This window comes from Carettochelys insculpta, chromosome 11 (assembly GCF_033958435.1).
Source record: "Carettochelys insculpta isolate YL-2023 chromosome 11, ASM3395843v1, whole genome shotgun sequence".
Lineage (NCBI taxonomy): Eukaryota > Metazoa > Chordata > Testudines > Carettochelyidae > Carettochelys > Carettochelys insculpta.
In genome coordinates, this window is record NC_134147.1 from 4109243 (window position 1) to 4132715 (window position 23473).

Below are 23473 nucleotides of genomic sequence, written 5' to 3' on the forward strand. Positions count from 1 at the left end.
GTAATTGTCGAAATTATGGTTCGCTAGATGTGCTGCATAATTTGCCATTCGCAACAGCAGGGTGGAGGAGGAGTATACCTTTCTGCCGAACAGCTCTAGCTTCTTGGCATCTCTGTCCGTACCCCCCGCTTTGTACTGGGAAGTCTTTGATCTCTGCTGAGACGATTCTACCACCAGTGAATTTGGTTGTGGGTGACTAAACAGGAACTCCATGCCCTTCGCCGGGACGAAGTATTTCTTATCTGCTCTCTTGTTTATAGGTGGAGCGGAAGCCGGGGTCTGCCATATGGTGGTGGCCGACTCCATGATTGCTTTGTCGAGCGGGATAGCAATTTTGGATGAGGCCGGAGGTCTCAGGTTTTTGAGGAGCTTGTGGTGCTTCTCCTGCACCTCTGCTGTTTGGATGCCTTGCGTGAAGGCCACCCTTTTAAACAGCTCCTGAAACTGTTTGAGGTCGTCCGGGGGAGCAACATCCCTGGGAGCCATAGCCTCGTCGGGGGAGGACAAGGAGGAACCACTAGGGTAAGCCTCCTTCGAACTCTCAGGGTCCTGCTGTCGGTGGTACACCCTCTCGCTAGAGGCTTGCGAGGGATAATCTCGGGGTTCCAAAATCAACTCCCCCTGAGACAACTGTGTTTCCGTCCCCATCCGTGAGTGCCCACGGGGATACTGGATGGTCAGGGGGCACCTGCCCCTGGGTGTATGCCTGTGGTGTCTATGCCCAGCATGGTAATGGCAACCATGGCAGCACGGGCACGGTTCCTAGGATGGAGACCTGGACCACTCTCGGGGTGCGCAGCCCCGGTGTCTGGGAGAGCGAGATCTTCTCAATGACTGAGACAATGGTGAAACTGGTTTGTGATAGTACTCCAGGGGGTCAAATCCCAGAAAAGGTGAAGGTGGCCCGAGCCATGGTGACGCCAGTTGGAGGAACGGAGAAGGCGGCTCTGGGTAGGCTGGGGGAGACCCATGTCTTCTGGTTGGTGTACGCAGCATAAGGGGAGGGCTTGTTGAAAGCAGCCCTGCAGCCCTGTGTGGGGATGGGCTGCGGTGCCGGGTTTTTGCTGCTGCCTTTCCCCTCCCCTGTGGGGCTGGCACCGCCCCCTCCCGTGCCGGGGATCTCGGCCCCGCTGTCGGCGCCGCACTCGGCACACTTAGGTGCGGTGCTGCACGGATAGCCTCCTCCGGTGCCTGCAGGCTGCGTGCCTGTTGGCCCTGCACCGTTGGCGCCGCGGGAATCTGTGCTGCTTGCGGTGGTGCTGCCGGTTCCGGCGCTTGCCTGGCCGCTGCTCTGAAGGCTGTGCGTGCCGGCTGTTTAGTAATTGGAGGCTCAGCCTCTGCCACGTGCGCTGCCGCTTGTTTGTGACTGTGGCTGGGGGCTGTGTGCTACGCCCGTCCCGCTCGCTGTGGCCGCCAGCAGGGATCGGGCTAGAGAGAGCTTCCTCCGTTTCCGCACCGAGGGGGTGAGGGACGCCGCCTTCCTTTTATGGAGCCCTGTGGGTCCCTCCGATTGAGGCCTCTCCGGCACGTCTGGCTGGAGGGCCTTATCAAACAACAGCATTTTCAGGCACATTTCTCTGTCCTTTCTGGCTCTGGCTGTGAGCTTTGCACAGAAGGAACACTTCTGGGTAATGTGTGATTCCCCCAGGCACCTAATGCATTGACTATGCCCATCGGAGGCCGGTATAGCTTCGCGGCAGGACTCACACTTTTTGAATCCTGAAGAGGACATCGCGGTGAGTCTTTTGAGTTGCTAATAGGGTACTTAGCACTGTCTCTGTGCCTGTTCCCCTCTCACGGACCCCAGCCTGCCGCGGCAGGAAGCCTACTGGCCTTCACATCCCTGCATTGTCTCCGCTCCTCCCTCTCTTCTACTAATCTTTCTACATATATTTTTATTTTTTTTTTTTTGCAAGAAAAGAAATCAACAATCTAACTAAAAACTCTAAGTACGCCGACTCTGGCCGCAGCCTGAGCGGATTCGGTCTGTAGCCGATGGCAGTTAAGAAGGAACTGGTGGGAACCGGATCGCACACGTGGCCGGCGGCGCACAAGGGAGCGGTCCGGCAGAAACTGCTGGAAAGTTTCCGATTTGTGGCGCCGGGGCGAGCCTGACACCTATCGTGGAGCACCCACGGGGACACTCGAGGAAGAATAATCTTTTCGGTCTACTGCCAGATCTAGAAGAAAGGTGTAAGCACTAGCATAGACACTAAGCTTCTTTATTTTGAGAGTCTTTCATACATAGTGGCCAGGGTTACGTTTAAGTCAGGGGCAGGGTCATGTTCCGTACTTGGGTGGCTTGTCTGGATCTAGACTCCGAAGCTCAGGGCTCCCCTCCATAAACTCTGGCCAGTGGCGGGATGGAGGGTTTGGAGTCCCAAGCCTCACAGTCTGGATCATGCAAGCCATGGTCCAAATCCAGACCACGGGGCAGGGAAAGCAGGAAGCAGCTCCAGACTCTGCTGCCAGTCGCTGCTCTACCCCCAGCTGAGGAAAGAGCAGGGGGTGCAGCGGCAGCCTGCCCAGAGGCATCCTTCCACAGCTCTGATTGTCCAAAATTCTGGACAATCAGAGCAGCAGAGGACAGTGCCTGGAAGTGGAGGGAGGGGAAATACAGCCATGTGCATTCAAGGGTGAGTAGGTAGCTGTACCCCTACCACCCAGACCCCTGCACCCCTATCACCCAGACCCCACGCTCCCTAACTGCTCCTGTGCACCCTCCCTTCCAGACCCCGACTCCTGTCCTCCTCCTGCACCCTTCCTTCCACCCCAACTCTCCACCTGCCCCTCCCTCCCAGAACCCTCACCCCCATGCTGACCCCTCCCTTCCATACTCCATGCCCCAAAACCCTCCTGTCCCCTTCGTCCCACCTAGACCCACACCCTCAGCCTTCTCCCACACCCCACTCCAGCCCAGGCCTCCTACCCTCTCCTACACCTCCCTCCCACCCAGAACTCCCACCCACAACCCACTCCTGCCCAGACCCATCACCCTCAGCCCGCTCCTGCACCCCTTGCTGGCTCAGATCACCCACCCCAGATTACTCCTGCACCCTTCTTCCTGCCCAGATCCCATAGCCCTTTCTTGCTTTTTATTTGTGTGGCCCCCAACTGATTTGTCTACATGTTCCCCGCCCCTGAATTAAGTAGTGAGATAAAGCTAACAAACAATATCCATCATAAAAGAAACCCATTGGGGCTGATTAGTGACCAATTTTCTTCTTAATTTTTATATTAATGAGATTTTTACGGCTTTAGATGCAGCACATTATTTCCCTCCCAGAATTCTAAACTAATTTTTGTTTGTCCTTCTTTATGTGGACACCGTGGTTCTGTGATACCCAAGCAACCTAGTCTTAAAGCATATGTTAAAGAACTTAAGTTTTTTGGGTTTTTTTAAGCAATAGAAAGTGACCATAAACAATCAGAAAAATGAAGTAATTGTCTCTGACCGTGGACCAATGATGTATGTATGAATGACTGATGTCATTATATTGAACAGGTCAGGTTTTTCCCCTATTTGGTTATCTGTTTTACACATAATGGACAATGAAATAAACATATAGCCGAATTTCTACGTAAGCAGTGTCAAATTCACTCCTACTTACAACAGCAATCCAGTCCTTCCAGGTTTTAGAGTTTAAAATTAAAGTATGTTCCCATACAGCAATATGATGCAGAAATTTAGTGAATTACAGGGTTTATAAAACAAGTTTTGAAGGAGAATGCTCAGCCTCCTAAATTAGACCCTAACTGCTTCGCTCAAGTCACAGGTACGGGAATGTGCTATTTCAACAAAAGTCCCAATGCCCTAATATTAAATTTGGTTCTGTATTCAGCACATGAACAGACAATGCCTGCCGTAGTTATAGCTGGAGGAAAATCTCAGCAAGATACACATTCTGACATTCCTCTAGCTTTTGCCAGATCATTATTCCCTCTATTCTTTGGGCTTTTGGGAATTTGTCTTGGTTAGCACTGTAGACAAAAGTGAGAAAATCTTAATTAAGCTGAGAGCAGAAGATAACTGTAAACAACTGGATACACCACATGTTCATACAACAAATGTCTCTTTGGCTTTCTAACAACAATTATATAAAATTAACTTTTAGTATATTTCAACAACAGTATGTTAAGATAGGTTTTCAGAGGTCAATGTTTCAAAGTATGCAAACGCCTATTTGGAAGGAAGGGAGATATGCTGGTATTGAGAGACCATCATCTTTGTCCACATATGCTTTGCTAAGCTGAAGATTTATTGCACTATTTCTAGCCCTGTAGCTCTATTGCCATTTAAGAAATAAATAGTTATTTCAATTCTTAACCTATTTGCCTTTTAGCACATGAGCTTAGAATTAGGAACACTTGTTACACATTGAAAACATTTCATTTACAGAGACCATTGCATTATTTGCCTGGTTGTCCATAAATATAAGAAAAATATGTAAAAGAGAGGCCACTTTTGACAAAAATGAGATATTGTATTTCTCAATTTTTTTTAATTTTATTTTAATAAATTATTTTAGGGGTAGCAATTTCAAAGGTGTAATTAATCTGGATGAATGGCAAATCTTGTGTATTTACAATTCTGGTTTCTGGAGTTTTCAATATAAAATCTGTCTTTACTGTGGTGTGCAGAGTGGCCTGCAGTGAAAATGGTTTACAGATAAACTCTGCTAAACTATTGCCTGAGTAAAATTAATGCAGTGCAATCCATTTTTTTAAAATATCCTAATTGTTTTTTTGGTGTGATGCAACAGTCACGAATTACAAAACTCCTATTCGTGGATGTTATAGAGATCAAAGACTGCATAGCCCACAGATCTGCAGTTCAGATTCATAACCAAGGATCTGGGACCAGGATTAATTTTTACGACATTTTTGCATTAAGGATATGTAATTCCATCTCAGAGGTTTTAGTGACATGTATTCTCATATTTTGTGTAGTCAAAAGTATGCCTCGATGAACATGAACACACACACACACACACACACACACACACGCGCGCATTCAGTGAGAGAACAGTTTTTGCTACTGTAATGTACTGTAAATGGCATTTAATCTTAAGAGTAAAAAGAAGGTAAAAAAGGTCAACTGCAAAACACTCTCCTACATAAAACAATTATGTCAACAAACTATGTTTTTCAGTCTTGATCCCAACCAAATCACTAACATATTTCAGCAAGCAAAATTTCAAATACTTATGGAAAATAAATGATATTAGCAAGTTCAATGTAATAACAAGGGAATAAAACACGCAAAAGATGAGTAGAAATCTAGATATTTGTTCAAAAGTCAACATGATGAAAATTCACCAGACACAACAGCCATAAAGCTCCCAAGCCAGGTTCAAACATTTTCTGGACAGATGGTATACTTAAACACGTTGACCTCCTATCAGACTGGATTACTGCCAGTAAAGCTCTAGCCTTTCCTATGGAAAGTGGGTCAAATGGGGTTTTATCAGAGTGTTTTGATAATGTGATAAAATTATTTATTAAGATACACAACTATACATAATTTTATATATTGCTACTACAAATAAGATTTATCTGTGGAAACATACCCATTCTCCAATCCACCATACTAACCTTCACATTTTTCCAGGATCTGGACAGTTTCTCCTAGTTCCAAGACTAAGCCTTGTGGTACAGATCCACGGAAGCTGCATATAACTAGGAAAAAAAAATAAAGATTACATACTGTCTTGTTTTAGTCCCAGAGCAAAGGAGATTCACATACTCGTTTAACTTATACATAAATAGCTGTTGCATATCTGCTAAAAATATCTTTTCCATTTTGCCAATTACTGCCTCTTGCATATATTCTCCTTCATACCACAAGTGTGAACTCCATTATGTTTAAAAAAAAGCAGAGCTTTTTTTTCTGGCAGAACCCACAGAAATGGAGTTCTAGCACATTTTTTTCCATTAGAATACCAGAAAAAATTTTACCACTGGTCCTGCAGCAGCACAGGAGCAGGGCAGGAGCCCCTGCCAGTCCCACAGCAGTGAGGGGACCAAGACATTAACACTGAACACCCTAATCCTTATGAGGAATCATCAGACTTGAGTTCCAGCACTTGTTTCCTAGAAAAAAAGGACTTTAAAAACCCATGTTTTAAAAAAAAAAATCCGTAGACTGAAGAAGACATCAATCATTTTCAAAACTGATCCCACTTGAACTCATGCTGTATATACCAAGATTCACTTCATCTATACAACTTATCAAGAGCAAGAAACTGATTTAATTTGGATCAGGGATCTTATTGGGTATTAAAGTACATAAAAATGGAGGTAAACTGCAGATATTACTTTCCTCCAACATTTCTATTCATCTTCAATAATTATGGGTCAATTAGAGCTAAATAATAGCACAGAACAGTGAAAGCCATGACTGGTTGCAGTTAAACTTTATGGTAACACAGGAAACTTAATCACACCCATGGAAAGGAGTGTTGTCCCCTCATCATCACCTAATTAAAATCATGTCAAATTACGGATTTTGACAGACAAGAGAGTGCTAAACTAAAGCGGTTCAACCTATAGTAACTAGGATTACATATAAATATGACCATTGTTTTAAAATCCTTTGTATCTATAAATATCTATTATGGATATTTATATGTTAAAGAAGATTGAAGAAATGTGATTTGCATTTAAAGCAGATGTATTGATCAGAGATTTGTTTATTAAAAATGGAGAAAATCAGAAAACCCATTCCCTCCTTGAGAACTAATTTAAGATTAATTATATACACGCTCACAAAACACACATCTTGTATATATATATAATGTACCTATTGTATATACATTTTGTATACATACGGACATACTCACAGACACAGAGGTTTACAATGAAAATACGTGACGTGAAATCTTGACCTCCAATGGGAAATAATATACTCACGATAACTATTCAGACAGACGTCCACAAGTAAATTTGTTTTTCAGTTTAAGAGAAAATATCTTTTTCTTTAAAACTCAACTCAAGACTAAAGGCCCAATTCGCCTTTTTACATAAGCGGCTTTTCACTTCTTCCCTTCATACAGGCATCTTCATATGACTAAGACTCACTGTACAGAGTCCTTTGTATAATGTCCATCCCATGTAGAAGGCACAGCTTTCTCAGGAGCTGGCCTGATATGGACCAAACTCCCAGAAGATCTATAGACCACCACAAAAGTCACCTTCTTCTGCTCCAAGCACAAATCACATTTCTTCAATCTTCTCTAACATGTAACACTGTGCATATTTTTTAAAAACTAAAGCCTTAATACTAGCACTACAAAAACTTGTGTGCACCATGGAGGATGAGGGGGGACTGACCACATGACCAGGCTACTCACAACACTTAATGCACTAATGAAAACTGCTCAGATTCTACACTGACAGTGCATTTATAGAACGTGTATAGAATAGAACTGGTGCCTCTTCCCCACTTCCTGAAGGTCTCTCGGCAGGGTGCACAGTCAAGGAATTAGGGTCATGGCCAGACTTCCCTACCAAATCCCAGCCATTATAGCAGTTCCCTGGGCCTACTGGCAGTCACTGTAGGCTACAGAAGGCTTCAGACTCTTTTAATTTTTGTTAGACAGGAAAACCACCAGACAGCTCCAGGACTAGAAGAGTTTTAGGGTGACATAGCATGGCTGGGCCACAGTGTAGAACTTTAAATCACATAACAGTATACTCAACCCACTGGATTTACTTTCGATCATGAGGAAATTATTACATATAATTATAAAATAATTACAGCCTGTTGCTGAACATAACTACTAAAATACAAAACACCAAAATAGAATAAAGTTACCAAGATCAGTTTGGCAAATTTTCCAAATTTAATTAATGGATGTATTGCATCCATTAAGTAACTAACTAATTACTCGTGCAGATAATGGACTTTTTTCCTTCTCAAATCATTTTGAACGTACAACAGTTTAATTCTATTTGACAACAATTCTTCAGTAGATAAAATCATAACTGAAATTTATCTACCCATTTTTATGAAATAATAAAATTTAGGGATCAAAAAAAGAGGAATTGTTTTCAATTAATTTCACTTTACATTTCAACATCTGTTTTCACTGATAATTATTCCCCTCTCACAAAACAAACAAAGATTCTTTGGTACCACTAAGAAACTCTTTCTGCTCATGCTGCTACTTCAGTATTCCCCTTTACCCAAGATAAGGACTTCCACAGGCTTTTTTTTTTTTAATCTGAAGTAATCTAAAATCCAGTTGAGTAATTTTTGCTCTTTATCCTTGCTCTTGTTCACTACAAGGCCCAGGAAGACAACCAACATTATAGAGGAATATGGCCAAATAGTGAGAAAGCAAAATGCACCTTTTGAGGAACCTCTTTTTGATGCACAGGTGATACAGAATGGTGTAACAATACTTTGAACTCCTTTCTTGCAACCTCTGGGAGGCCAAGAACATCAAATTTCACAATGCGCCATCTGCAGTATCCTAAAGTCTACCATCCAAGGTTGAATTTGAAGTTACTCCTTGAGAAAAGGAGGAGTACAACTGACATTAGGAGCTGATAAATTTGCCAAACAGACCCTGCAATGTGGACTAATTGCTTAGAAAATTGACCTAAGTCAGCTAAGTTCAACCTAATCTCCTAATGTAGGCCAGGCCTAAGATAAAACTGGAGAAGAAAGGACTGAACCCAAGCTGGAAAAGGTATCTAGCCTGTAAAAAAAATTTAGAGAAATTACTATTTGCAGCTAGTTTCTTTAGCGTATTAATCTTGTTTATTTTAGTTCCTCTGGCTGCGTCTACACTACAACATAAATCAAATTTAAGGCATTTAGCTCACCTGTACCAAGTACCTGTCTTCATTATAAATATCATTAGAGTTCAATTAATGGAGCACTAAAACTGATATAATATAGATATCATATCATTGTCAGAACCTGATGGATGTAGCGTTCTGTCAAATCTAAAAATCCAAATGAATGCTAGTGTGGAAGCACCATGTCTTTAAATCGAATTCATTAGCCTCCAGAGATGTCCACGATGTACCCCACAATGCCCCACAGTTCTCCACTCTGGCCTGTTCCATCTCCACTGCTCTCAGGTGCGCCGGAATTAGGCAACAGGAGGACCGTTTCAATTTGGCACCTGGAAGCCCGTGGCTGAAGAGTGATGCTTGTATGAGAGGCTGAAAAGCTTCTTTCTTTCTCTGCTATTAGCACAGCTGTGGGGTCTGTGGTTCTGTGTCCACCTCTGCTAGCTGTCTTTTTTTCTCCTGCGCTTCGTGGCGCCAGCTGCTGCCCCCATAGGCTGTGGGTGGGGGTCGTGCTTGTATGAGAGGCCAAGAAACTTATTTTCAGCTGTTTACATTTTGTTCTGCCCCACCCCCCGACATCCCCTTCCTTTCCTTCCCCTGAGGCGCCACACAGTCTGGAACTTTCCCGTGCCGTATCTGGTGTCTTGACCGATGACCTCTTGCGCATGGTGAGAATCTTGAAGCTGCCTGGGGTAAGTCTCCCCCGGCAGCACAGATATTTGGGGACTGGCAGCTATTCGGGGGCCTTGCAGCTGACCAGGAGGAAGTCTCCCTTGGCAGATAAGATACTTAGGATCTGGCAGCTATTCAGAGGCCTTGCAGCTGACCAGGGAGAAGTCTCCCTCAGCAGATAAAATACTCGTGGACTGGCAACTATTTGGGGTCCTTGCAACTGACCAGGAGGGGAAGTCTGTCTCAGCAGATAGAAAGTGCCATTGAAAACTGAGAGGGCAGACATCCAGTGCAATGTCTGTGTGTACTTCGACATACATTTCTAGATTATGGAGCATCAAGAAATAAACATGAGAGCAATACCTTGGTATGGACTTGGTGCAAAGGCCACTGAAGTCAATGTACTAGCTCTACAATTACCACAATTAGACAAGTAAGGCTTGTAGCAACCAAGGGAACCATAAACCCATTGATTTCAATGGGCTTTGGCTGCAGCCTTCCGTGACAATTTCTTCTCAGGGTTAAGGGTTAATCCATTCCAGATCAGTGATCTGGAATGGGAAGACCTACTTATGAAAAACATTGAAAATACTCTCTCAAGAGAATAAAAAACTTTATCACTAGAGTGGCCAGCCTGTGAGAGAAAATTCTTGTTTTGAGAATCTTCTTTGTCAGGAGGTCTAAATCCAGATCCAAAGGCCATTGAAGTCACTGTATTAGCTCTACAGTTACCACCATTAGCCAAGTCAGGCTTGCAATGACCAAAGGAACCACAACTGTTTTAATGAGTCATTCGCATTTTCCTTTTAACACCTGTGTGTACCAGCCTTCGAGAGAAAATTCTTCTTCTGAGGATGTTCTTTGCCAGGAGGTCTAAATCCAGATCCAAGCCTTAATCTTACACAGCTGTTGTCCAGATGTGCCCTAAGTCACAGTTCATTCTCCAGGTTGCCCATAGAGCGGAAAAGCTATGAGCTACCTCCTGTTCAGGGCAGATTGCAAAGCTGCACTATAGCCTCATGAATTCCTGTCCTCAGCCCCTCCTCTTCTGCATGTGCTCCAGTGCTTTTGCATTCAGTTTTGAAAACCTGTTGGTTGGGAAGCCCAAAAGCTTTTTTCTAACCCTTTTTATCCACTTTCTTCATGCTTTGTCCATTTAGTCCAGCCCCCTGAACTCACAGCAGGACCTGTCACCATCCCAGACTGATTTTTGTTTAAATCTATCTACCCCATATCCCTAAACGGCCCCATCAGCAAAAATGGCAAATATATATATACACATTTGTAAAATCAAATATGGCAAACATTTAAGATCCATAGCCTATAATATCTATAATTAATGTTAAGTTGCTCAGGCCAGTTCTATACTAAGAGATTAAATCAATTTTAAGAGTCTTTAAGTCGATTTTATAAAACATCAGTCTTCACCACAGTGCTCAACAGGTTGATTTTAAGGAGCTCTAAGGTCGAGTTTTGTAATGCTGAATTCACTGGTAGTAACTCCTAAAAGCTGATTTTTTCAATGACGACCTATAAAATTGCAGATGGTAGTTTTATTAAAATGGATTTTATTAGGCTCAAAACTATTCCACAATGCCCCTCAATGTGTCCTTTATGGTCACTGCTTCACTTCATCACTGCTCTCCAGGGCTACGTCTACATGTGAAGCCTACATCGAAATAGCTTATTTCGATGTTGCGACATCGAAATAGGCTATTTCGATGAATAACGTCTACACGTCCTCCAGGGCCGGCAACGTCGATGTTCAACTTCAAGGTTGCTCAGCCCAACATCAAAATAGGCGCAGTGAGGGAACATCTACACGTCAAAGTAGCACACATCGAAATAGGGATGCCAGGCACAGCTGCAGACAGGGTCAACGGGCGGACTAGCGCTTCCGGGGCAACAGCTAGCCGCTCCCTTAAAGGGCCCCTCCCACATACACTCAGCCTGCACAGCACGCGGTCTGAGGAGCCATAGGCACACAGACCCCGGGCGCCGCAGTCATGGACCCCCAGCAGCAGCAGCAGCAGCAGCAGCAGCAGCTAGAGGTCCACCCAGCCCTCCCGGCAGGAGCAGGGCTTGCCCTGGCCCATGTCATGTGGGAGGCAGCTGAGTACCTTCTTGCCCCAGGGGAGGAGATGCCCCCAGGGCAGCAGGGCTCAACCCCTACCCCTGCAGCACCCCGCTCCACCCCCCGCCTCACACGCCAGCAGCTGTGGAGCTACCCCACCAGCACCGACTGCTGGGAGCGGCTGGTGCTTGGGGAGTGGGACGACGACCACTGGCTCAGGAACTTCAGGATGAGCCGGCAGACATTCCTGGAGCTGTGCCAGTGGCTCACCCCCGCACTCAGGCACCGGGACACTGCCATGCGGCGTGCCCTCCCTGTGGAGAAACAGGTCGGCATCGCTGTCTGGAAGCTGGCCACTCCGGACAGCTACCAATCCGTGGGGCAGCAGTTTGGTGTCGGAAAGGCCACCGTCGGGGCTGTCTTCATGGAGGTAAGAGAACCCACAGGGGGAGGCCAGGCCAGAGCAGGGGGGCCAGGGGGGCCAGGGCAGGGCAGGGCCACGCACACCCTGCTCACCCCTCATTGGGGCTGTCCCATGTGCTTTCTCTGCAGGTCGTGCGTGCCATCAACGCCATGCTCCTGCACAGGCTCGTGAGGCTGGGGGACCCACATGCCACTGTCACCGCCTTTGCCACCCTGGGCTTCCCCAACTGCTTCGGGGCTCTGGATGGGACTCACATCCCCATCTGCACCCCGCATCACAGTGGAGGACGATACCTCAATTGGAAGGGCTACCATTCTGTCGTCCTGCAGGCCTTGGTGGACAGCCGGGGACGTTTCCAGGACATTTACGTGGGCTGGCCTGGCAGCACCCACGACGCCCGGGTTTTTCGGAACTCGGGCCTGTGCCGCCGGCTGGAGGCGGGGACCTACATCCCCCAGCGGGAGATCCCTCTGGGGGACACCACCATGCCCTTCTGCGTCATCGCAGATGCGGCATACCCCCTCCGGCCGTGGCTCATGCACCCCTACACGGGCCATCTCTCCGCTAGCCAGGAGCGCTTCAACGAGCGCCTGAACCGTGCGCGCCAGGTGGTGGAGCGCTCATTTGGCCGCCTCAAGGGATGCTGGCGATGTCTCCTGACCCGCCTGGATGCAGGCCCCAACAACATCCCCCAGATTGTGGGTGCCTGCTGCGCCCTGCACAACCTCGTGGAGAGCAAGGGGGAGACCTTTCTGCAGGGCTGGGCCGTGGAGGCTGGCAGGGCACACGTGCAGCCACCTGCTGCCCCCAGTCGGCAGGTGGACCCCGAGGGGACCCGGGTCCGGGAGGCCCTGCGGGCCCACTTCGACCAACAGGCTGCGGGGTGAACTCTGCCCAGGCCCCCTACTGCCCGCCCCTTCCTCCCCCACACTCCTGCCCCAACGCCCACACCATGGAGCACCCCACCGCCCCCCACCCCCACTTGTCCTGGACAAATGACAGCACGAACTTGTGGCTGAATGTAAACTTTTTTTTGGTCTTTCAGAAACTTTTGTTTTTTGTATGTAAATAAATAAATATGTGAAACACAAACCAAAAAGTAGGGACAAACGTTCAACAAAAGGAAGATGTGCACAAATAAAACAATACAACAACAAAGCAAACAAGTGTGCACCATCAACAAAAAAGAAAACCAGGGAGGAGAACGGGGAGAACTATTTACATGGGGGGGACGGGGCAAACGGGGGCACCAAAAAAAACCAGTCCAACTACATACAACAAGGGGGGGGCCACGTCCCAGGCCCCTCGCCCCTAGAGCCCAGCACTGGGCGTGCCCGGCCGGGAGCCCCGCCGTGCCTGCAATCTGGTCCGCGGCTGGGTGGGAGCGGGCTGGACCAGAAGGTATCAGTGCCGGCGAGTCTCAGGTGGCTCCAGGGGTCCCTCGGTGCTCTGGCCCTTGCGGGTGGGTGGTGGGGCGACGGCGGACGGCCCGGCGACAGCCGGAGCAGCTGGTGGTGGGGCTGCAGGAGCGGGCACGGCGGGCGATGGCTCGGCCGGCGCGGCATGGGGGGCCAGGTACTCAACCAGCCGGTTAAATGTCTGCATATAGGCCCCCCATGCCTCCTGGCGCCAGGCCAGCGCCCGCTCCTGCAGCTGGAGGTGCTGCTCCGAGACCTCCAGCTGCCGGCGGAGGATGGCCAGCAGCTGGGGGTCCGTCGCCGTTGCCGGTAGTAGGCGCGGGGTCCGCCGTCTTGCCCTCCGCGGGGCCGGTCGTTCCTCAGCCGAGGGGCTGCCCTGGAGCGATGGTCCCGGAGGGCTCTCCAGGACAACTGAGGCCTCGCCGGCGCTCTCTTCCGGTCCTTCGGATGGTGCAGTTGCAGGTGCAGGACACAGGAGAGGAGAGGGGAAAGAAGAACGGAGACAGGCGTTAGTGTGGGCCCCGAGCCGTGGCCTCTGTCCCCCCCGCCCTGTGCTGCAGGTTCCCCATCCCCGTCCCCGGGAGATGCTGCTGTGATGGATGGCGTTCAGGGGTCCCCCTGCCCTGCACCCCGTCCCCTGGTGGGAGCGACTCTCACTTCACCCCGCAGGGTCTGAGAGCAGGAGAGCTTTCTTAGGCCACAGATGGCCAGTTTCTGGCAGGAGTGACAGCACCAGCTGTCGGAAGAGACAGTCCTTCCAACCCGTCGTGGGGAGAAGACCCCAAGGGGGGCCCCTCTGGGATGCAGCTTTCCCCCTCCTCTGGCTGGCTGCCTACCAGCTCTCCCTTCCCCTAGCCTCTACCTGTGGCCCCCGCCCTCGCCCCCCAATTCCAAGCCAGCTCGGCTCCTCCCTCCTGTTTGTTCAGGGCAGAGGTGTCACCTGCCAGCTGTAGCGCCAGGATCCTCCTTTGGCCCTGGGAGCTCTTCGGCTCTTGTGGCTCATATGTAGCCTGAGTCTCCCTTTGGCACTCCCCCCACTCCATCACATGCTGCTGCTGCGGGGTGTCCCACCCCCTCCGCCCAGGGGCCCCTCGAGGTTCCGCTCCCCCCTGGCCCGGGGATGGGGCATGGCACTGTCATGCAGGGTGGGGGGGGGCAGGGGCTGATGGCTGCAGTGCTGTGAGGGCCATGGCCCTGGTGTCCTTGGGGCCATGGCCATGTGAGCGTGTGGGGGGCCCTGGACACATCTCTGTTACCCCCGCCCCTCAAGCCCAGGGGTGTCCACCAGAGAGGGGTACCTACCTGTGGGTCCGCTCCCACGGTCCAGAGATCCCCGGGGGTCGGAGGCCCTGCTGCTGCTCCGGGATGGCAGGAGGAGGATCTGCAGGCTGGATTCTGCGGAGGAGGAGCCCCCCTCCTCCTCCTCCTCCTCCTCCTCCTGCCGCGATGTCCCGGGGATGGCCTCCGGGGGGGGCCCCCGGGGTGCGGGGCTTGCCTCCGGGGCGGACTCCGGCTGCAGGGCCTGCTGGGGCTCGTCAGCCGAGGTGTCAAGGGTGGCCGGAGGGGAGGAGGTGTGCCGGGAGCCCAGGATGTCCCTGAGCTCCCTGTAAAAGAGGCAAGTGACGGGGGCGGCCCCAGATCGGCTGGCCGCAACCCGGGCCCAGGCATAACCCTGCTGCAGCTCCTTCACCTTACTCCTCACATGATCCGGAGTGCGGGCAGGGTGACCCCGGGCAGCCAGGCCCTCGGCCAGCCGAGCGAACGCATCCGTGTTCCGCCTCTTGCTTCCCATTACCTGGAGCACCTCCTCCTCGCTCCAGAGCCCCAGCAGGTCCCGCAGCTCGGCCTCCGTCCAGGAGGGGCCCCGCTGCCGCTTCCCAGACTGGCTGGTCCTCTGGCTTGGCTGGCTGCCCTGGCTCCCCTTGGGGTGCTGGGGGCGCTGCTGGCTCGCCATTGCAGCTGTGTGGGGGGCTGAGGGCTGTGCAGGCTCCAGCCTGCACGTTGCCTCAGCTTCCTGCAGAGTCGGGGGGGGAGGGGACCTTTAAGGGGCCGCTCCACGCGGCCACCAGTGAGTTGAGGGGCTGGAGAGAGCGTCTCTCAACCCCCCAGCTGATGGCCGCCATGGAGGACCCGGCAATTTCGACGTTGCGGGACGCGGATCGTCTGCACTGTCCCTACTTCGACATTGAACGTCGAAGTAGGGCGCTATTCCTATCTCCTCATGGGGTTAGCGACTTCGACGTCTCGCCGCCTAACGTCGAAGTTAACTTCAAAATAGCACCCGACGCGTGTAGCCGCGACGGGCGCTATTTCGAAGTTAGTGCCGCTACTTCGAAGTAGCGTGCACGTGTAGACACAGCTCAGTTGAGCAGGAAGTAGGTGACAGAAAACAGTGATCACCAGCCTGGGAATTTTAAATCCATTTCCATTCCTCTCTGGCTGGTGTGGAGAGCAGATGTTAGGAGCATACTTCTGCAGCACACTTAATAGCCATGAGTTCCCAGGGTCACACAAGAGCCCCAGCATGTAGCCATCAGGAGATCCCAGACCTCATCATGGGGGTTGCAGGTGGAAGCTATCTTCCTGTAGCTCAAGCCTGCAAAACAAATGCCTATATTTATGCAAAGACATCGCAAGGCGTCATTCAGAAAGGGTACACCAGGGACGCTCAGCAGTGCTGAGTTAAAATCTAAGAGCTGAGGCAAAATTACCCAAAGTGCAAAGAAGCTAATGGTCAGTCTAGGGCATCTCCCCAGACATGCTGATATTATGATGAGCTTCATGCAATTCTAGGAACAAACTAAACCTCTCTGCCAGAAGATGCATGGGCTCCTCAGTTGTTTGATAGGATGATGAAGTGGGGTCTGATTTGTTGGAAGATGGGGTGGACAATAGTGGGGTGCAGTCAAATGCAGAAGCTGATCCAGCAAGCCAGAGCCTGTTTCTGGACTTGGAGTCCATCCCCTCATCCCAGCAGGAAGCTTCAACGAAAAACTGGGATGCTGGACAGGGCACTTCTGGTGACAATGCTCTTTCCCTACTGATAATAGTATGGTGCAATCGTGGGGGGGCAGGGTCTATGCTCATTTCCCTTGCAACAGCTTTTTAGTATTTCTGGCAAAGGAGCACTGATCCTGTTTGGACATCTCATTGAAGGTTTTAGACAGGCACTTTTGGATTCTCCACATTAGATTTTTGGGAAGATGTGACTTGTTCCTGCTTCCACAGTAAGACACTTTACCATGCCAAGCTACTAGTAAGTAATCTGGAAACATGGGCCCACAGAGCAACCTTGCCAATTTTCAAGTGCTGTACCCAGAAAGAACGAGCAAACTTTCTTTATCCCTTTTTCTTATTCTGAGGAGGCTGATATCTTCTTTGGCAACCTAGAATGCATGGGAAGTTTCATGAGTCACTTCTGATTTTTTGTCTATGACTCACCCAGCACAGAGCAAAACTTATGCAGCCTGACTGGCTTTTAAATCATGGACCAACAAACAGTATCCCCCAACTCCTTAGGCTGGCAGGTGATCAGAGCTGCCCTGTATTACATATGCACCTGCAGTGATTTCTAATGATTTTTTTTAATCTTGGCACAGCCTGCTTTAAAATCAAGATGCTGCTTTAAGAAGCATATGCATCAGCCCCCAAAACTCCCAACTGGGCCAGCAGGTGATTGGACATGTGGCAACCTCTTTCTACTCCCTGGGCTGGCAGGTGATTGGACCCTACCCTTTTTCACATACATACATGCAGTGACTTTTAGTGATATTTTAAATCCTTGTGCAGACCAATTTAAAACTGACATCAATCAATGGCATGCCCCATCCAAACGGCAGAAGAGGCATTTCCACGTTATTTTTTCCTTTGAATCGAAGACAGCCCCCCATTGTGTTCAAGCTAAATGCCAGCTGCAGAAAAGCTTGAATCATTCTACTTGGACTCACGCACTCCTCAGCCTTCAGAGTGCACAGAACAACCTTGCCACTGCAATATGTTCTTCTCTAGAGACAGACAGCCATTCATTCTGTCAGAATGTTCATTGTTCCACGTAAAGATAAAAATATTATTGACAATGCCCTAATAGTTCAACATGTTTGCTTTGTTTTGTTTTTTCATTTTGTTTTGTTGCAGGAAACAACCTTGGAAAAGGAAGTCAGAGGAGCAGAGGCAGCCCCAAATGCGTAGGAGGAAGAAGACACCTCAGGAAATTATGGGAATTATTTTGAATCAGTAGGAAAAGAAAAGTGGAGCTGAGAGATTGGAGAAGAACCATAGTGGACAATCAGACTAAAATGTGCTTCAATTCTGTTCTTAAGTATGAGGCAGACAGAGATCATGGAAGCAATGCTTCAAAAATCAAACTCCACAAACTCTATGCTGTCTGTCCAATACATGCCCAATTACATGCCATCCTATCCATACTCACTCCCTTCAGCTGGCCTCCCAGCCACTCCAGGCATACCTATTTTAGGCCTCCCTCCACACAATCAGTCCTCTCCCTTGCACAGGTTCTGCATCCCCCTTCCAATCTATGCCCCCCTTGCATATCTCCTGCCTCCGTACACTCCGCCCTCTTCCCTCATTGGGGTCACAGAGATCCCTGCACCTTACTCCCAGGGAATCACCCACAAGCAGAAGACTAACATACCAGGAACAATATGTTTATTATCCTTTTGTATTCCCTATACCCACCACTCTGCCATTAGGGCTCCCTAAATAAAAAGGCTGTAGGTTAGAAAAGAAAGTTTCATTTACTAGTTAACATGCTTTGCGGTTGGGTGTATTGGTGAGGGATGTCATGTGGTTGGAGGTAGTTCCATAAAGGGCAAGGAAACAGCATGAGGATGGGGGTGGGATGCTAGTTAAGACCTCTCACGCTCATCGTAAACTTGGTTTTCCAGGCATCCCTAACTTTCACTGCCTCTTTCTGTGCTTTCCTGTTTGCCCTTGTGTCCATTTGCTGATAATTACTGGTCAGGCGATTGACCTCTGCCACCCTTCCAGCATGAAATTCTCCCCCTTTGCCTCACAAATGTTATGAAGAATACAGCAGGCCCCAATGACAGGGGTGACGTGCTCTTCACTGAGGTCTGAGTAGGTCAAAAGGCACCTGAATCTGGCTTTTAAATGGCCAAAGGCCCATTCTATCACCATTCTCCACATGCTCAGCCTGTAGTTGAAGACCTCCTTACTGGGGTCCAGGGTGCCTACGTATGGCTTCATGGGCCAAAGGAAAAAGGGGTAAGCAGGGTCACCAAAAATCATAGGCATTTCCATGTCTCGTGTTGATTTTTCTGGTCTGGGAAGAAAGTACCAATCTAGAGCCTTCTAAACAGACCAGAATTCCTAAAGATTTGCACGTCATGCACCCTTCCCGACCACACCACATTGATGTCGCTGAAACGACCTTTGTGATCCACCAATGCCTGCAACATAATAGAGATGTACACATATTGCACTTAACATACTCTGAGGCCTGATGATCCAGTGTCAGGATGGGGATATGCATTCTACCAATGGCCCCACCGCAGTTACGGAACCCTGTGACAGCAAATCTGTCCACTATATCCTGCACATTTCTCAGAGTCACTGTCTTTTGCAGGAGAAGTTTAGCAATCACCTTGGCTACCTGGACGACAACAGACCCCACTGTAGAAATGTCCACTCCAAATTGATTTTTCACTGACTGGTAGCTTTTTAGCATGAACCCTCCATATTCCTGAAACCTTTCAGAGGTATTTTTATGTCATACAGATATCAATCACAACAGGAATATGAGGTTAAGGATATGGATGAAATGCCTGATTCTTTTATGACTAAATATCACAATCAGGGTCATAAACCAATCAATATTAGAAAGACCTAAGACAATGTGAAATTTGGTGGCTCATACAACGATACATACATTCATTCATACTTTGAGCTAGTACACAGATCCTATTACTATACAGATTTCTTTTTGATCTCCAGAATTTTGGTTAATTCTCTTATTGACTCCTCCAATGATACAACTGCAGTCTCTTATCATGACCCTACAACTCTCCAAACAGCAACAGGTACAGGTCAGAAACAATCACATTGATGGAAATTTTTAATTCTTTACTTTTATTAGATCCTCTTTTTAAAAAAAAAAACAACAAAAAACATGTTTTCAGGTATGCTAAAGGATGGTTTGAGAGGTAGAATATTAAATTTTGAATGGACAGAAATATGGCGTTTGATAAAAAATAAAACATCAACCAAGCTTGATTTGTCTTGTACTAGAATGATGAACACACACATCCAACACCTATCAAGATTTATGCCTACCACAAGATGTGGTATACTTCATCCAGTGCACTAAATGCCCCAAGAAAAACTATGTAGTTAGAACCAAACAATCACTACATTCTCAAATGAATTTGTGAAGGAAAATGATAGAAAGACTTGCCCTGTGGGTGAACACTTTGCATAAAACTATTACTGACCTACTATGCCTCATCCTCAAAGGACACTTGCACAATATTTTCAAAAGACAAATCTGGCATCTTAAAATGATAATTTTTCTGGACACTAAAAATCATGGTCTACACAACCATATGTAATCCATTAACCCCCATTTTTGTCCCATGACTACATGCGTGAGACTACTTCACCTTGAATGGTCCCTTTCACAGAGTATGTGCCGAAGTATTTGTTCCATCTTTTATTTATCTATGACACTGGGACCATGCCTACTCTACAAAATTATGCTGACCTAACTTACACTGCCATATAGCTGCCACCAGTAATTAAATCAATTTTGTATGTTCCTACTACTCTTCTTGTGTTGGTGGCGTACATTCTCATCAGACATGCTTGCATCAACTGTACTCTAAGTGCAGGGCATTATGGAACGGCTTTCATAAGTTGGTAACAGTCAACTTAAACACTACAATGTCTACATGAACAAGTTATCTGGATTGGGACAGGCCTCTTCTTCTCAACTGTAGTTATCCCATACAGTTTATTCACTATTCACTGTAAGATACCTGAAAGTAACCATTGAAAACTGAAATCTCCTAGGAGTTTAAGACTTCATAGCAAATAACGGGTTTTCAGAATTACATTTGGCTCATTTTGTGGGCCACAGATGGGGTTTGTTCTTGATGAAAAGACATTGTCTGTCCTTCAAATTTAGGGATTTCAGCATCAAGAGCAAACTCCTGACATCTTCCTGTTGCTGCAACTTTTAAATAAGACTACATTGTGGAGAGACCACTTAGCGGACTGATTATTGCAGATACCTTGGTTCAGTTCCCACTTGCCTGCTTGCCAGAGCACAACTGAGTCAATGGCTCAATGCAGGAAGGTTTGACTGGGCAAAAGAGGAGGATGCGTGGCACTTAATGTCAAAAATGGCATTACCTGTTTCTAAGCCTCTGATAATTTTTAAAGAAATTATGTTGAATGCTTATGGATCAATGTCCTAACAGATGAAGCACAAGATGGAGTATTACCGGTCATTTGCTACCGATCACCAAATCATACTAAAGAACAGGATGACCAGGTCCTTACACACAATCTATAGGTGAAAGACACAAGCTATGCGTAGGTAAAAAAGACACAATCATGAAGGGCCTCACTCTGAGTGACACATATTGGAGTTATGCTGCTGATATTAAAACATCCTCCAAATCTCTTTACATTAGAGATGGCAATTTCCTTACTCAGGAAGTATTGCATCTAACACAGAGGAGTCTAATTCTATATTAGACCTTGTCTTGACAGATAAGAAGGAACTAATCACAGAAGTAAATATTAATAGAAGCTAGGTATGCAAGTGATAGTGACTTGCTTGCTTTTACGATGTGCAAAAGAATAAAGTTCATGACTGTCTCATATTCACATGTATTGCAGCTTTTGAATTATTGAGTTTTTACCAAATTGATAAAAATGGCTCTTCTTGCTATTTTAGTTGTCAATCCCTGGCCTACGATCTTGGGAGGACATCCTACAGCAGCTACAAATGACAGATACAGAGATCTGTTGATTTAAATCTAACTTACATGGAGGAGCTCAAAAATAGTGCACTCTCAGTTCTTCTACTACTGATTTTTCAGCAAGTTTTTGAACACTGGGGAAGTTTCAGAATACTGGAAGAAAGTTAATCTTGTGCCAATTTTTTAAAAGGAATGATACAGGTAATTACAGACTCATAGACTGAAAGTCCAGCCCTGCGTCTTCATGGCAGAACCAAAAATTGTCTAGACCGTCCCTGACTGATGTCTGTCTATCCTAATGTTAAATATCTCCAGTGATGGAGATTCCACAACCTCCCTAGGCAATTTACTCCATTGTTTTACCACCCTGACAGGCGGGAAGATTTCCCTGACATCCACTCTAATCCTCCCTTGCTGCAATTTAAACCCACTGCTACTTGTCCTATTCTCAGAGGCCAAGGACAACAATTCTTCTCCTCCCACCCCCTCCCACCTTGTAACCCTCTTTTAGGTACTTGAAAACTGCTATCACACCCCCACTAAGTCTTCCCTTTTCTAAACTAAATAAGCCCAGTTCTTAAAGTTTTCCCTCACAGCTCATGTTCTCTAGACCCTAAATCATTCTTGTTGCTCTTCTCTGGACCCTCTTCAATTTCTCCACATCTTTTTTGAAATGTGGTGCCCAGAACAGGACACAGTACTCCAAGTGAGGTGTAATGAGCACTGAATAGAGAGGAAGTTGGTTCTTTTTGTTTGTTTATTTGGGTTTTTTGTTTTGGTTTGGTTTTTCTGCCACCACATGACACTTTTGACTTATATTTAGCTTGTGGTTCACTTAGGGTAACCATCCATCCCATAATAGGTGGGACAGTCCCATACTTGGGAGGCCAAAAAGGCGTCCCTACTTATTTTTTAAAAGGGACAAATTGTCCATATTTAGGCTCTTGGGGGGTGGGGTGGGAGTGGCCCTGGTTCCCCAGGGTTCTGGGCTGGGAGGTCCTGCAGCTGCCACTTTTTAAGGCCTCTGGGCTGGGAGGTCCCATGTCCGCCACTTTCCCAAGGCTGAAGGGGGAAGGGGTGTCAACTCCCTGGGGCTTGGTGCAGCCGAGAGTAGCTGCCCTCCCCCTCCATATTTGAGACAAAGAGATATGGTCTCCCTAAGGTCACTATGACCCCTAAATCCCTTTCCGCAGTACTTCTATCTAAACAGTCGCTTCCCATTTTATATGTATGAAGCTGATTGTTTCTTCCAAAGTGGAGTACTTTGCATTTGTCCTTATTAAATTTCATTCTGCTTACCTCAGGCCATTCTTCCAGTTTCTCCAGATCATTCTGAATTATGAGCCTATCCTTCGAAGCAGCTGCAAGCTCCCCCAGATTGATATCGTCTGCAAACTTAATAAACATACTCTCTATGCCAATATCCAAATAATTCATGAAGATATTGAACAGAACTGGTCCCAAAACAGACTCCTGCAGAACCCCACTAATTATGCCCTTACAGCATGACTGCGAACCATTAATGACTATTCTCTGGCTGCATGTACACCAAGCCATGATGCTGGCAGCTTGAGGCAAATGAACGGCCTCAAAAATGCAAACCGCTGCTCACTTACATATTCACATGGCTAATTTGCACATTTGTCCAAGCTCGCCCTGCCAGCAGAGGCTGCTGCCAGCAGAAAACAAGCAGCATAGACGTGCATCTGCCAGCAAAAACCCCCTTTTGTCGGCAGTCCCTTATCCCTGATTTTTTCTAAGCATAAGGAGCTGCCAACAAATGGGTTTCTGCCAGCAGAACCACATCTACACTGCTTGTTTTCTGCCGGCAGCAGCCTCTGCTGGCAGGTGGATCTTATATTAATATGCAAATCAGCTGTGTAGATATGTAAATGAACATTTATATGCATTTCTGAGAGTCCTCCTTTGCCTCATGCTTCCAGCAGCACAACTCTGTGTATACACAGCCTCTGAGAACGTTACCCACCCAGTTGTGCACTCACCTTACAGTAGCCCCTCTAAGTTGTATTTGCCTACTTTATTGATAAGAAAATCATGTGAGACTGTATCAAATGCCTTATTAAAGTCTAGGTATACCACATTCACTGCTTCTCCC

At 47.4% G+C, this 23473-nt stretch overlaps 1 protein-coding gene across 1 annotated transcript in view; it reads right to left on the bottom strand.

The window, feature by feature from the left end:
- Nucleotides 1-23473, bottom strand: part of DOCK3 (dedicator of cytokinesis 3) — a 428244-nt gene that overhangs the window by 395816 nt on the left and 8955 nt on the right. The window contains exon 2 of the mRNA XM_075006205.1: nt 5596-5679. Coding sequence (XP_074862306.1) covers nt 5596-5679 — 84 coding nt within the window. The remainder of the gene's footprint in view (nt 1-5595; nt 5680-23473) is intronic.